This window comes from Gorilla gorilla, chromosome 17 (genome assembly GCF_029281585.2).
Source record: "Gorilla gorilla gorilla isolate KB3781 chromosome 17, NHGRI_mGorGor1-v2.1_pri, whole genome shotgun sequence".
In the NCBI taxonomy this organism is placed as follows: Eukaryota; Metazoa; Chordata; class Mammalia; order Primates; family Hominidae; genus Gorilla; species Gorilla gorilla.
Genome location: NC_073241.2, coordinates 46695554 through 46711634, shown reverse-complemented (window position 1 = coordinate 46711634; position 16081 = coordinate 46695554). Strand labels below are relative to the sequence as shown.

General features: G+C 45.8%; 1 protein-coding gene across 24 annotated transcripts in view; it reads right to left on the bottom strand.

Moving 5' to 3' along the window:
• The window catches only part of DLGAP1 (DLG associated protein 1), a 968998-nt gene that overhangs the window by 81205 nt on the left and 871712 nt on the right, over nt 1-16081 (bottom strand). For 20 of the 24 annotated variants that reach the window (XM_019014108.4, XM_019014109.4, XM_055368502.2 and 17 more), the window contains one exon: nt 4612-4985. In XM_019014108.4, coding sequence (XP_018869653.1) covers nt 4612-4985 — 374 coding nt within the window. The remainder of the gene's footprint in view (nt 1-4611; nt 4986-16081) is intronic. The other 4 variants (XM_019014110.4, XM_019014112.4, XM_019014120.4 and 1 more) reach the window with 1 other exon arrangement.

The following is a 16081-nucleotide window of genomic DNA, read 5'->3' as shown; positions in this document are numbered from 1 at the left end:
CAGTCTGAGCACAGGCTACCCCAGGCCTTTCTTCTGAGCTCCTAAACTTCTGGTAACCCCACCTTTTCCTTCTTGTTCCTTTTATTGCTCTCTCAGTCTTCCCATACCTGTGTAACCAACTTTGTGTATTAAACTGTCTCTGTTTAAGAAGTGAGCCTGGTCTGTGATTTCCTGGATGAGATTTTAACCAATTCCATATGACTACACTTTTGTAAATTAAAAACGCTTAGGATGTCAGCCAAAGTAGGATGTTGTGTCTTCCACTATGCGGTGGTATAAAACTATCCAATGAAATTTGTTCAGAAGACACATGGTAGTTATTTCCCTGAAGAAGCACGATCCTCAATGCATGAAAAAGAAGAGACAGAAAAGAAGCAGGGTTCATCAGAACAAGAATGGAGGACATTGTTCTCTTCCTGGTCCAAGCCTCATCCCCACTGGTCCTAGAACTGCCAGCTCATTTGCATCAAGTATTAGCATCTTCTAAGCTGTAGTCATTGTATATAAATTTATCTGTGATTTTTTACTCTTAGCTCCAAATATTGGCAAATGGCACCTTTTATGTATTGTATCTAGGGTAATCTACTTAAATTTATAAAGTGGCTTTCAAAATTGTAAAAGAAGTTGCAGGATATGAGATCTCTGTCCAAAAAAATAATAATTGAGAAAGTCCATGGCATATTTAGTTCAGCATATTTAGCTAATTATAATTTTAAAGGACAATATTAATCATAACAACTAAATCTAATAATTGTTGAACACTTATGCCTGGCACTGTGCTTACGGCCTTACATATATTTTATCAATTAATTTTTACCATACCCAAAATGTACCATATGAAATAAGGACTATTATTATTCTCATTTTCCAGGTGAAGAATCTGAGATACAGAAATATTAAGTAATTGATCTAAGTTCACAGAGTTTATAAAGTAAGTAGTTGTAGTATTAGCTATTGGGTATGAATTAAAGGATTGGAAACTCTGGCCCTAAGAGAGAAAGCATGGAAGGAAGTCCAAGATCCTAGTGTGACATATTTTGGGAACTTGCATTTAAATTTGATTTCTGTATAACGAAATTCAATGAATAGTTTGCGTCTTTAATTTTTTTTTTTTTTTTTGAGATGGAGTCTTACTCTGTCGCCAGGCTGGAGTGCGGTGGCACAACCTTGGCTCACTGCAACCTCTGCCTCCTGGGTTCAAGTGATTCTCCTGCCTCAGCCTCCCAAGTAGCTGGGACTACAGGCGTGTGCCACCACAACCAGCTAATTTTTGTATTTTTAGTAGAGATGGGGTTTCACCATGTTGGCCAGGACGGTGTCGATCTCTTGACCTCGTGATCTGCCCACCTCAGCCTCCCAAAGTGCTGGGATTACAGGCCTGAGCCACCGCACCCGGCCATTTTTTTTTTCTTATTATTCTCCATCAAAGAAGTAGTATAATGTGATCATGTTAGACACTAGGTACAATCTTGGCTCTGTCAACAAAAAGCAGGTGACCTTGGGCAAGTTTTCCAACCTCTCTGTGCTCTCATCTGTAGGGCAGAGATGATCCTAACACCTATGCCATAAGGTCGTTGGATGAGTTAAATGAGAGTCACATAAAGTACTCAGTACTTTGCTATAATTTATATAGCAGTGTACAATGATTAGAGGAAGAATAAGAACAATTTTTTTATTCACTAAAATATCCAACTATTTAAGACATGAGATAATGTCTCAAGTAAAAACTTTTCTCCCCAATGGTATACGTGGATTTAAGTCTAGTTCCATCCTACTGGGTGAAAATAAAAATTATTATTATTATTCTGAAACTGTTTTAAAAAATCTAGCTCCCTGTGGAGGTTATAGTTTGGTGGGTGCATCATCACCACTAAACACACACAATATAGTGATGGTCACACAACAATGTGAATGTCCTTAGTGCCACTGAACTGTACATGTAAAAATAGTTAAAACGGTCTTTTTTTTTGAGATGGAGTTTTGCTCTTGTTGCCCCGACTTGTGTGCAATGGCATGATCTCGGCTCACCGCAACCTCCGTCTATCGGGTTCAAGGGATTCTCCTGCCTCAGTCTCCCAAGTAGCTGGGATCACAGGCATGCGCCACCACCCCCAGCTAATTTTGTATTTTTAGTAAAGACAGAGTTTCTCCATGTTGGTCAGGCTAGTCTCAAACTCCCGACCTCAGGTGACCCACCTGCCTTGGCCTCCCAAAGTGCTGGGATTACAGGCATGAGCTACTGTGCCTGGCCACGCCTGGCTTTTAAGTTAGCCTTAGAGTGGGTTCAATGTGGATGGATTTATTCAACAGCAAATTGAGAGGTTATTATTCAAAGGGTACCTGCAGACTGATATAGCACAACAAAAATGGAGAGAGAGGATGATTTTTCTTCTTTGATAGAAGAACATTTTTAGCAGGGTAACCCAAGCTAAACAGATGTAAAAGAAACAAGGTGGAATCAGTTTGATCTTATCTTTGAAAAGCAGAAAAACAGTGAACTGAAAAGCCTACTGAGTTTTCTACCATTTTCATGAAATGCTTGATTAGGTTGAAACGAGTGCACATTCTTTCCTCATGATGCTGTGATGTGGGTTATTGCTTTCCACACTGTCAGTCACTTTGGTCTTGCTCGCCTTCACTCCCACATCTACGGGAAGTGATTCACATTTTTGTTCTCATATGGTCATTCAATAGTGTTGAACATACTGTTATGTGGCTCGATGACCCCGGCTATTCCTGCAAGTCCACTCTCTTTTCTAAAAATAGAAATGTGCGCTAGGAATTAAAAGCACCTCATGTTTGATTGTGTTCATGTTCTTTGAATTATCCTGCAGTTTGAGTCACACATTCAATTTAGAGAACAAAAATAATAGCTGCTAATAATGTCTACAAAGAAAATACTTTCAGAAACCCTGATTTGAGCCAGACGTCCAAAGTCAAACCTCCGGGTGGACATTCCCCTCAGGTGAACCATCTGAAAAGTCCAGTCAGTGGAGTGGGGGACGCTCCAGGCACCAGCAATGGCGCGACTGTCTCTTCCACCAAAAGGCACAAGTCCCTTTTTCAGTGCGCGAAATGTAGTTTTGCCACAGACTCGGGGCTCGAATTTCAGAGCCACATACCTAAGCACCAGGTGGACAGCTCCACAGCCCAATGTCTCCTCTGTGGTTTGTGCTACACCTCTGCCAGCTCCCTCAGCCGCCACCTCTTCATTGTCCACAAGGTGAGAGACCAGGAGGAGGAGGAGGAGGAAGAGGAGGCGGCGGCAGCGGAGATGGCAGTGGAGGTGGCAGAGCCAGAGGAGGGCTCCGGGGAGGAGGTGCCCATGGAGACTAGAGAGAATGGACTGGAAGAATGTGCCGGTGAGCCTTTGTCAGCTGACCCAGAGGCGAGGAGATTGCTGGGCCCGGCCCCTGAGGACGACGGTGGCCACAATGATCACAGTCAAACACAGGCCTCTCAGGACAAGGACAGCCACGCACCATCCCCTCAGGTGTGACCGGAGACTTTGCAGTGTGCATGGTCAGGGGTGGTGCCGAAGCGTCTTCCACCTGCCGTGCGGACCGTGGAAAATAAAAGGCTCTGCCCCTGGGGTGAGTGTGGCCGGTTGTACCCTGCAGTAGTGTCTGCCCTGAGCTGCCAGTGCTGGGTATCCCCCAGCCCCAGGAAATGTGGGGTCAGCCGGGACCCTCACAGCTCTGAATTTGCTTCTGTTATTTACGGCTTTTTGCTGCTTCTTGGTACCCCATCTCCTGTCTGTGTCCTTCCAACCCCAGGCTGCTTATGTGGCCCAACCCCAATGCTGTCAACTAGGCTTGAACCCCACAGCGGCTGTGCTCTTCTAGGAGGTTCCCGTTTGCTGCCTTCAGCCAGGGCGCTCCTCAGAGCTCTGTTTTCCTGCAGACACCAGCTCTCCTTCCTGCCTTTAGATCCTGAGAAGGAGGGAAATGAGGGGTGCTGACACAGTCCCTCTGGGAGAGCTCTGCCTAGTCTGGTTTGGTGAGGGCCCTTGATCACCCTGCCCCTCCTCCCTGTCTTCTCTGATTCTTTTCCCTCAAAATAGTCCTGAGAACTAATTGTCACACTGGCTTATCATGTCTCTGTGGGTGTGGTGGGAGAAACCTCTGCTGCACACCTTTGTTTGGAACCTGGGCAGAGCAGGAGGTAAGGCAAAGGCAGGCAGGCACCAAGAACGAGACCCCTTGAGAAGGCGCTGTGGGTGGGTCTTTGTTCGCTGTTCTGCCTTTCCTGACAGGTGGGGTTGGGGCACACAGACATTGGAATATTTGTACTGCTCTCGTGCCATTTGAGAGGCTGCTGCCCCAGGCAGGCCAGCCCCTACTCCTCTTGGCTACACTCATGTTGCTCAGACTATATTTCAAATAAAAAATCTTCTCACCATGAAAAAAAAAAAAAGAAAAGAAAATACTTTCATAATCTTGGTCACATTTAACAGTATACGGAGTCCACAGCCAATCACTTGAAAATCTGGTCCTATGCATAGATCTATGATTCCAAGCGGCAAGAAAGCAAATCTTCCGGGGAAACAAAAAGTGTTACATTTCTTAGTTTTAAGTTCCTATTTCAAAGGATAGAAAGGGAGGCTGTTACCTGTATCCCGATAGACAGGCATCGATTTTTCTTAAAGTGGTCCTTCTTCCTGTCCTCCGTGGTGACGGTGGCTATGGTAGTCGTGGTGGTGACGGTGGCAGTGTTATTGCCCATGTGTTGACTGGCAGGGCCATGGATCTGGGCGTTTGCAGCTTCGATGGCGGCTGTCAGAGCCTTCATACTGTCCAGGCTCTCGGTGGAGTTGCTGAGTCCAGACTGGCTGATAATATCTCCTCGCTGGCCCTGTCCGTCCATGTAGGCATCCTGGGCTGACTCTGTGCTACTCTGGGCTGTGATAGAAATGAAAGGTTTCGTGGTAGTTCTGGGTGGGACTGGAGGTGGTGTCTTCTTATATGTTGTAATGCAAGATGACACTGGAAGACAGTGAAAACAAAGACACTGTGATTTCTGCGTGGGTTTTAATTTCTGATATTGTAACTGACAGCCATTGGAAATTAGGGCACATGAAACACACTGAGACATTTAACAGGAAAACAAGTTCCATTGACAGGCTGAGACCCCTGCTCTCCGGAGGTGGTTTGGGTCTCCTCTGAGGTGACACCTCCACAAAACTGAGGGAGAAAAACACCGGGAAATATCAATCTCTGAAATGGAAGTTTCTAAAATAGAAATTAATATGAATCAACATAAACTAGACACGATTAGCCCTCTGTCGAAACCTTCCCAGCCAACAAATTGTATAGGCACATAGAGAAGGTGAGGGGAGTTTCTGTCTTCAGGGAAAAAACTAAATATAGCTAATAATAAACAGAGTAACTCATTAGAAGAGATTTTAGTGGTTGATAATAAACATGGAAAAAGAAAAAAGGAAGGCAAAGAGGTTGTGAGGATGCGTGTTCTGATCCTAATAACAAGGACGAGGTGTCTGGGGGAGAAGAGTACACACGCCATCGTAGCTGCTGCAACTTGTTTATTGAAGCCAGTTCCTTCCTTCCTCCCTCCTCCTCCCTCCCTCCCTCCTTCCTTCTTTCCTTTCTTCCTCCCTGCTTTTCCTTTTTCCCTCCTTCCTGTAAAAATATTTTTAAAAAATAGAGAGGAGGTCTCTCTGTGTTGCCCAGGCTGGTCTTGAACTCTGGGCTCAAGAGATCCTCTCCCTTAGGCCTCCTTTCAAAGGACAGAAAAGGAAGCTGTTGCCTATATCCTGATAGACAGACACATAGAAGTGCTGGGATTACAAGCGTGAGCCACCGGGCCCGGCCACTTCCCACCTTTCTGTCTTTCTGCCTGACTGACCTTCCTTCCTTCCTTCTTTCCTTCCCTCCTCCCTCCCTCCCTTTCTCTCTCTGTCCCTCTGTGTTTCCCCACCTCCTTCCCTTCTTTCCTTCCCTCCTCCCTCCCTCCCTTTCTCTCTCTGTCCCTCTGTATTTCCCCACCTCCTTCCCTTCTTTCCTTCCTTCCCTCCTGCAGTCTTTTTCTTTTCTCTGTCTTCCTGTCTTGTCATCCTTCCTTTTCCTTCTCTCTCTCTCCGTCTCCCTCTTTCTTGTCTTTCCCCTTCCTCCTCCTCTCTGTCTTCCTTCTTCACTTCCACCTTGCCTATCTCTCTCTCTGTCTTTTTCTGGATAAGCTCTCACTATATAAACTTCTTTTGTTGAATTTTTGCTTGTTTCTGAGCAGAACTACTCACTGAGAGTATTTACACTGTACAAAAGTCTCCTATTGTAGAAATTAATCCACATGCTAGCTTATAAATCAGTCTTCGTGGGTTTGGTCTGTATGAGTCACTCCCTAAAGTGTCTTCCTTTAGGGCAACTTGGTCAAATCAAGGGCCTGAATCTGACTGGGTGTGGTGGCTCTCGCCTGTAATCCCAGCACTTTGGGAGGCCCAGGCGGGTGGATCACCTGAGGTCAGGAGTTTGAGACGAGCCTGGTGAACATGGTGAAACCTCGTCTCTACTAAAAGTACAAAAATTAGCCGGGCGTGGTGGCGATGCCTGTAATCCCAGCCACTCGGGAGGCTGAGGCAGCAGAATTGCTTGAACCTGGGAGGAGGAGGTTGCAGTGAGCTGAGATCGTGCCACTGCACTCCAGCTTAGGCCACAGAGCGAGATTCGGTCTAAAAAAAATGGTGGGGGCCTGAATCTAGGCTGCTGAGTACAATTTTGGACCTGTACAAGAGGGTCAAGGTCTATTTGGAGGCTCCCAACAGCAGCCTCAGCCCCTCCCTCTAGCCATTTGATTACAACGCTGAGGGTTTTGAAGAAGCTTTACACGTTGGCTTTCAGTTTCTCATTTGTAAAGCATGATATAAGAAAATAAGGATCAAAAATGAATTAAGTTTCCAAGTGGGACTCTGGTCAGTGAAGCACAATTCCTTAAGCAGCTATTATAAATTCATTCAAATAATTATGCTTCCATCATTTCCTCCCCACCCCACCCCAGCCCACACACTCTCACAGGTGGTGTCACTGTGGCTCCATCACATCAGCTAGACCTGGCCACGCAGTCCCAACTTGTTACCTACGGTTCCAGCTGCCAACTCAGGCCATCTCACTGAATGAAATACTTGCTTCAACATTGAAGATGTTTCCTCTGGCCACTCAGAGGAAACACCCTATAATGAACAATAAACAAAAGGACTCTATTATGCTGTCCTGCTGTTTCAGTGGCCTGTGATTTGGAGTAATTTCCTTAACCATAAAATAGATGGAGACAATAATGTTTGGCTATTTCCCAGGGATTGCCTGAGTATTGGAGGAATAAATCAAGCAAATGTCTCATTACAATATCATATGGACTCTGGGATGGGCAAAGACAAGGTGCATGACATAGAGGCAGTCGCCCCTCATTCCCTGGGTGGATGACTGGCAGAGGCCCAGCCCAGGAGAACTTCCCATCTGTGTTGACTCATGAAACACACACCTTCATCTCTCTTTTTTTTAGAGATAGGGTCTCACTCTGTCATCAGGTTGGAAGGCAGTGGCATGATCATGGCTCACTGCAGCCTCGATCTCCTAGGCTCAAGCAATCCTCCCACTTCAATCTCTTGAGCAGCTGGGACTAACAGGTGTGCACCACCACATCCAGCTAATTTTTTATTTTTTGTAGAGATGGGGGTCTTGTTGTGTTGCCCAGGCTGGTCTTGAACCCCTGGCTTCAAGCGATCCTCCCATCTTGGCCTCTCAAAGTGCTGGGATTAGAGGCATTAGCCACTGTGCCATGCCCGGCCCATCTTTATCATTTGAATGCAGCTCAACAATAAGCGTCGACTTCCTCATTTTTTAGCTAATGCACCTGACAGGAAATACGACTCAGGGAAAATACAGTGCCTGCAAGGTGCAGAGTCAGGAGCCAGCCAGCCAGCCTCAGGTTCTTCCCACTAGCCCACAGCTAAGCCTCTGGCTAAACAATGCCAGTGCATATACATTGTAAATATCTTGCCTCACTCAATTTAGTTTCTTGCATGCAAACCATGGTGGAGCTCTGGTTCCCAGAGAGGCATGAGTGATGGTAGTCCTGCTGGGAGTAATGCTCATCTCAGTGATTCAGCTGAAGACCCAGAGTGGGTGGGAGCCATAATTAGGATAGAACCTCTCCCTGTTAAAATTGAATGAAACTACAGCATTGTACCACTTCTCCTAAGACATGTCTTTACAACGTGAACTCATTATTTTGTTCAAAATGGATTCTCAGGACATTCCGCCCACTGATATTTCAAGAAGCTAAATAACATATTCCAACATCAAATGTCTGATCTTTTGGATTCTGTATTGCTTCTTGTTAGCTCTCCTTGGTTTCTTCTTTCAGTGTGGATAATCCAAACTGGACAGTGAGGCCAGGCACAGTGGTTCACACCTGTCATCCCAGCGTTTTGGGAGGCTAAGGTGGGAGGACTGCTTGAGTCCAGGAGTTGCAGACCAGCCTGGGCAAGATAACGAGATCCCATCTCTACACAACTAGAAAACAAAACCAAACACTCCCCCTCCAAAAAAAAGCTAGATAATTCAGCCAAATATGGAATCATTTGATTTGCTGTGACATACAGTAAAAATCCTGCCATGATGTGATAAGTGGGGGTGGGAGGGGCTAGGTCACATCTTTTCCAATGCATGACTGACCTTGGGGACTGAGCCTCCAGTGCGGCTCCTACACTCCCCAGGCCAACTGCAATTGGACGCCACCTGGTGGCTGTTGTCAGCTCATCTTTGCTATCGATAGGGATAACTCTGGATACCTTGCTCAACAGGGACATTGTCAGAGTTCCAGTAATGCGTGACATCTACCATGGTTAGATTGGACAGGGAGAATATTGGAGACATGGCTTCTCCAACAGGGTGGTCCAGCCCCCAACACCCAAAGAAGATAAGATTTTGAGATCCCCCCCAACTTCGAATAAGGGAGCTGAATGGAGGACAGGAACCATCTCCCATGTTGTTATACGGAGGGACATTACTCATTATTATGAGGCTTAAGGAAAGGAATCATCTCCCATGCTGTTATATGGAGGGGCATTACTCATTATTATGAGACTTGAGGACAGGAACCATCTCCCATGCTGTTACGCTGAGGGACTTTACTCGTTATTATGAGGCTTCACTGCAGTGAGCGGCACTGTCCAGTCATGGACTAGGAAGGTAAAAGGAATTCAAATCTTCATGATTGCTTTTTTTTTTCCCAACTACAGACAGGAGCTCATTGTGCTGTGTACACTGGCCTTGAACTCCCAGATTTAAGAGATCTTCCCCCCTCTGCCTCCTGAATAGGTGGGACAACGGGCGCATGCCACCATGCCCTGCTTAAGATTGCCATTTGAAGGAGGGGAAAGGGATTCAAATCACAACTCACACTTCCCCATAGTCCCCTTCTTCATTTTCCAATTCTTCTGCATTCCAGAACTCATACAACGAAATCCTTCCATTTTCCCCAACATCACCCTTTCCTAGATTTGCTAAGCCCTAAACCCACACTTCTCTCCTAAGGGTATTTTGTTTGTTGGTTGGTTGGTTTTAGTTCTACTCTCAGAATTCAGTGCCAGGAAAGATTTAGAACCCACTGAGAAGGTCTGAGCACCAGCAGGTGTGTGACAGATAAGAGTGAGACTGAAGGAGGGTGAAACACCAGCCAATATGTTTGTCTTGCCTGGTCAAAACAGAAAGAGAAAATGAGAAAGAGAAAAAGAGAAAACGAGCAGTTTCTATACAGTAAGTGAAACATCTGATTTGTTTAAGAGTGACGTTCTCTTTTTTTTTTGAGACGGAGTTTCGCTCTTGTCACCCAGGTGCAATGGTGCAATCTCGGCTCACTGCAACCTCTGCCTCCCGGGTTCAAGCAATTCTCCTGCCTCAGCCTCCGGAGTAGGTGGGATTACAGGCCTGCACCACCATGCCTGGCTAATTTTTGTGGGTTTAGTAGAGACAGAGTTTCACCATGTTGGCCAGGCTAGTCTCAAACCCCTGACCTCAGGTGATTCACCTGCCTTGGCCTCCCAAAGTGCTGGGATTACAGGCGTGAGGCACCGCTCCCTGCAAGAACTGAGAGGTGAAGCCAGCTGGACTTCCTGGGTCTAGTGGGGATTTGGAGAACTTTTCTAGCTAAATAAAGGATTGTAAATGCACCAATTAGCACTCTGTAAAAACGCACCAATCAGCACCTGTGTCTAGCTAAAGGATTGTAAATGCACCAATCAGCACTCTGTAAAAACGGACCAATCAACACTCTGTAAAATGGATCAATCAGCAGGATGTGGGCGGGGACAAATAAGGGAATAAAAGTTGGCCACCCCAGCCAGCAGCAGCAATCCCGCCTGGGTCCCCTTCCATGCTGTGGAAGCTTTGTTCTTTCGCTCTTCACAATAAATCTTGCTGCTGCTCACTCTTTGGGTCCACACTACCTTTATGAGCTGTAACACTCATTGTGAGGGTCTGTGGCTTCATTCCTGAAGTCAGCGAGACCACTAACCCACTGGCAGGAACAAACAACTCCGCACACACCAGCTTTAAGAGCTGTAACACTCACCATGAGGGTCCGCGGCTTCATTCTTGAAGTCAGCAAGACCAGGAACCCACAAGAAGGAATAAATTCCAGACACAGAATGACGTTCTCAAAAACAATGATTTTTAAAATGTAAGTGGAACTTGAAAAAAGAAATGATGCTGTATTTTTTATCACCATTACTGCTTTCCTTTGCCCTGATAAGTTTTTTGTTCATTTCAAATGAAATTATTTTTTTCCTCATCTGGCTGAAAGGACTTTTATCCATTTATGAGAGAGTTGCAGAACTAGAGCTGCAGATTTCAGTGACATTTTCATTCAGTGGATACTGTAGTGCACAGAGAGACCAGAGGTTGGTATTTACATTTAAGAAGTTATATATTTTTTGGGCCAGGCGCTGTGGCTCACGCCTGCAATCCCAGAACTTTGGGAGGCTGAGGCGGCCAGATCGCCTGAGGTTGGGAGTTCGAGACCAGCCTGAACAACATGGAGGAACCCCATCTCTACTAAAAATACAAAATTAGCCAGGCGTGGCAGCACATGCATCTAACCCCAGCTACTCGGGAGGCTGAGGCAGGAGAATCACTTGAACCTGGGAGGCGGAGGTTGCGGTGAGCCGAGATTGCGCCATTGCACTCCAGCCTGGGCAATAAGAATGAAACTCCATCTCAAAAAAAAAAAAAGTTATATTTTTAAGAAAGACATTATACAGCAGAGTGCGGTGGCTCGCTCCTGTAATCCCAGCACTTTGGGATGCTGAGGCAGGTGGATCACAAGGTCAGGAGATCAAGACCATCCTGGCCAACATGTTGAAACCCCATCTCTATTAAAAATACAAAAATTAGCCAGGCGCGGTGGTGTGTGCCTGTATTCCCAGCTACTCAGGAGGCTGAGGCAGGAGAATTGCTTGAGCCCGGGAGGTGGAGGTTGCAGTGAACCAAGATCACGCCACTGCACTCCAGCCTGAGCGACAGAGCGAGACTCCATCTCAAAAAAAAAAAAAAGAAAGAAAGACATTATAGAGAAAACAACACATTCCTATCATTTCAGCTTCTAGCTCATGATTGAATATTGCCTACATTTGTATGGAAAGATAATGCGGCCAGGCGCGGTGGCTCATGCCTGTAATCCTGGCACTTTAGGAGGCCAAGGCAGGGGATCATTTGAGGTCAGGAGTTCAAAACCAGCCTGGTCAACATGGTGAAACCCCGTCTCTACTAAAAATATAAAAAAAAAAATTAACCCAGCATGGTGGCAGGCACCTGTAATCCCAGCTATTTGGGAGGCTGAGGCGGGAGAACTGCTTGAACCCAAGAGGCAGAGGTTGCAGTGAGCCAAGATCGTACCTCTGCACTCCAGCCTGGGCGACAGAATGAAACTCCGTCTGAAAAAAAGAAAAAAAAGAAAAAAAGAAAGTGTTGCAAGCTTCAGGAAGGCCTGGGCCAGAGATTATTTTATTCTGTAGTGGTGAAGGTGTTCTGGCAAATTATCCAGACTCTCTTTCCACTCTGGTTATCCTTCATGTTTAACAGCACACAAGTGTCGGGTGGCCACAAAACAGATGTGAGATCAAACTCCCTTTTTGTGCCTTTTTATTCATAAACCCTTACCAGCTAAGCAAATGGATCATACACCATAAGCTATGTAGAGCAACTATTTAGCAGTTCCTGATTACTGCATTTTAGAAATTCTTTTTTTTTTTTTTTTTTTTTTCTTTTTTGAGACGGAGTCTCGCTCTGTCGCCCAGGCTGGAGTGCAGTGGCGCAATCTCGGCTCACTGCAAGCTCCGCCTCCCGGGTTCACGCCATTCTCCTGCCTCAGCCTCCCGCGTAGCTGGGACTACAGGCGCCCACCACCACTCCCGGCTAATTTTTTGTATTTTTTAGTAGAGACGGGGTTTCACTGTGTTAGCCAGGATGGTCTCGATCTCCTGACCTCGTGATCCGCCCGCCTCGGCCTCCCAAAGTGCTGGGATTACAGGCGTGAGCCACCGCGCCCGGCCAGAAATTCTTTAAAACATGAGAGAGCAAGTCCATAAGGAACCACAAATAAAAACACAATAAGACAAAGTAATTAAACTTATATATAAATTAAATTATATATAGATATATATGCAGATATCCCAGAGTCAAGTAACATCTTTTTGATGTAAACATGTTACCCTAAGGCGTTGTTATTAAGTGCAACTATTATCAAGCAAGCTGTGATTTGATCATCCTTGAGAAGTGGCAGTGCCTACACAGAGCTCATGGGGAAAGCAACCTTGGATTTGCTGTGAGTTCTATCAGATGGTGTCATCTTACTGAGATGAAGACTGCCAGAGAGAAGGGCTGCCTTGGTCCACTGTCTAAAATCTGCTGAAGGCAAAGTTCTCCCGATTTGGTCCAGCTGATCAGCAGTTGTTCAACAAGCCCTCAAAAAGAAGGCCTTTATTTATTTATTTGAGACAGAGTTTCGCTCTTGTTGCCCAGGCTTGAGCGCAATGGCACCGTCTCGGTTCACTGCAACATCCACCTCGCACGTTCAAGCAATTCTCCTGCTTCAGCCTCCTGAGTAGCTGGGATTACAGGCATGTGCCACCACGCCAGGCTAATTTTTTCTATTTAATAGAGATGGGGTTTCGCCATGTTGGTCAGGCTGGTCTTGAACTCCTGACCTCAGGTGATCCAGCTCCCTTAGCCTCCCAAAGTGTTGGGATTACACGTGTGAGTCACTGTGCCTGGCCAAGAGGGCTTTATTAAAAAGATTTTTAAAATCTAATGGGGTTGACAGAAGCGTGCTGGAACTGGCTCTTCTCAGCTTGCTAAGCTCGATTGTGCACATTTCTTTCTACCTCTGTATTCAGTCACTTTTCACTGTTAGCTTGAAATTGTTGACCTTGGTGTATTTACACCATGGAAATCAGCAAATGCCTGAAATCCAGGTTCCCCCCTGTGGATTTTCTTCAATCAGAGAGCCGGTTGTTAAGCATTTCCAACACCCCTCTGTGTACAGAGCAGGGTTATTCAAAGCCTGGTCTGCAGAGTGGTGCCCGTTTGCAAACTGTGTCACAGTGCAGGGTGACATATGCTATGAAAATTGAGTGTAGGGTCAGGTACAGTGGCCCATGCCTGTAATCCCAGCACTCTGGGAGGTCGAGGCCAGCGGATCACCTGAGGTCAGGAGTTTGAGACCATCCTGGCCAACATGGTGAAAGCCCGTCTCTACTAAAAATACAAAAATTAGCCGGGGGTGGTGGCACATGCCTGTAACCCCAGCTACTCAGGAGGCTGAAGCAGGAGAATTGCTTGAACCCGGGAGGTAGAGGTTGCAGTGAGCCGCAGAGGTTGTAGTGAGCCGAGACGGTGCCATTGCACTCCAGCCTGGGCAACAAGAACGAAACCCCGTCTAAAAAAAACCAAAGAAAATTGAATGTAAGCGTTTAGAAACTTTTATAGCAATTTTATAGAGTGTTTTACCTGTTGAATCTAAAAACAAAACAAAACAAAAATTATGGGTTTGTTTTTTGTATGTCTTAAAAAAAATGTCCCTTTCTAGTAATTCTTTTTTGTTGCATTTTACCAAAGCACTGATCTGCACCAGATTGAGGGCAAACAAACAAACTGGTCCCTCACCAGAGATAGTCTGAGAAGCACTGAAAAGAACATTTGCAAATCCAGGGAACAGGGCAGAGGTAGTACAAGTGAGATTAAGAATATATTCAAGAGGTAACTTGAAGCCACAGGCTATTTTAGAAAACAAAATGATGTGAAGAGGCCGAAAGAAAAAAAAGAAACATGGAAGGACCTAAACTGGGGACATAAATGTATTTCTATTGTAGAAATACAGAATGGGAATGATTGGACTTATGGTTGTAATGTCAGGTAAGGTGTCTATTTCAGGAAAGGCATGTAGGATTAGAAGTATGGACCTAGGCCTGTTGCGGTGGCTCATTCCTGTAATCCCAGCACTTTGAGAGGTCCAGGCGGGAGGATTTCTTTGAGCTCAGGAGTTTGAGACCAGCTAGAGCAACATGGTGAAACCCATCTCCACAAAATTATCCAGGAGTGGTAGAATCCTGCCCCAGCCTTCCAAGTAGGTGGCACCTGTAGTCCCAGCTACTTGGAAGGCTGGGGCGGGAGGATTGCTTAAGCCCAAAAGATTGAGGTTGCAGTGAGCCAAGATCATGCCACTCCAGCCTGGCGACAGAGCAAGACTACGTCAAAAATAAAAAACAAAAAATAAAAATAAAAAGACGGGGTGTTTCATTTGGAAAAGAAGAAAGGGGGGTTTTCAATTATTTGGAGGGCTCTTGCTTAGAGGATAGCATGGGCCTGTTTTGCATAAGTCCCCAAAGGAACAACAAAGGCAAGGGCTCAGAGAGGCATAAAGAATAATTCTCCAGGCATTGATTGTCCATCCATAGAAGGAATATGAGGACCTCATAACAGAGGGAGTTCTCAGCCCCTGGACCTGTTCAAGCACAGACCAGCACATCTTTTGGCTGGGAGGTTATAGCAATTGTACCAACATCTGATAGGGGGCTCAACTAGATGACAAGATTTCTTTCACATTGGATGGTTATGATAATGAGTGAAATTTAGACAAGAATTTGCAAACTAGGGAGGGTCCCACAGAGAATGATGCTAAAGAGCTGAAGAAAGAAGCCAAAAAAGGAGGCCAGAGAAAGAGCTCCAACGAGGCTGTCTGGTAGCAATGATGAATGTTCTGGCATCTTGGGAAAGCATCTGGCACTGATGAGGACAAAATAACTAATAGACAAGTTTGCTGCTGCTGCTTCCAGCCAAGCAGACCCCATAGTTGTGCACTTAACAGTGCATCATAGGGCTCCTGCTCCTTGCGGTGATGTGTTATGCTGGCCGGACTTTCCAACAAATGCCAGACAAATCAGCGGTCTGGCTGGAGTCCTCCACCGGGAAAAATGCGCAAACCCTGGCAACAACAAAGATGATGAGATGAGATTCAGCCCAGACCCGTGACATGCCATTACATCTTCCTAATCACCAGAGAGCAAATCCTTACTCTGTGTACTGGACACTGTGCTAAGAACTTAATAGACATGGGGGCTGGGTGTGGTGGCTCACACCTGTAATCCCAGCACTTTGGGAGGCTGAAGCATAAGGATCGCTTTAGCCCAGGTGTTGGAGACCAGCCTGGGCAACAGAGTGAGACCTCGTCTCAAAAAAACCCAAACAACAACAACTAGCTGGTCATGGTGGTGCACGCCTGAAGTCCCAGCTACTCGGTAGGCTGAGGTGGGAGGATCACTTGAGCTTCGGAGGTGGAGGCTGCAATGAGCCATGACTGTGCCACTGCACTCCAGCCTAGGTGACAGAGCAAGACCCTGCCTCAAAAAAAAAAAAAAAAAAAAAGAAAGAAAAAAAAAGAAAGAAAAGAAAAGAAAAAGAAAAAAACAGACATGATCTCACGTATGTGAAGGATCCCACTATCCCCATTTGACTGATGAAAATATTAAGGCTCAGAGCAGGCAACGGACATCCCTAACTCATCTAGAGATTCA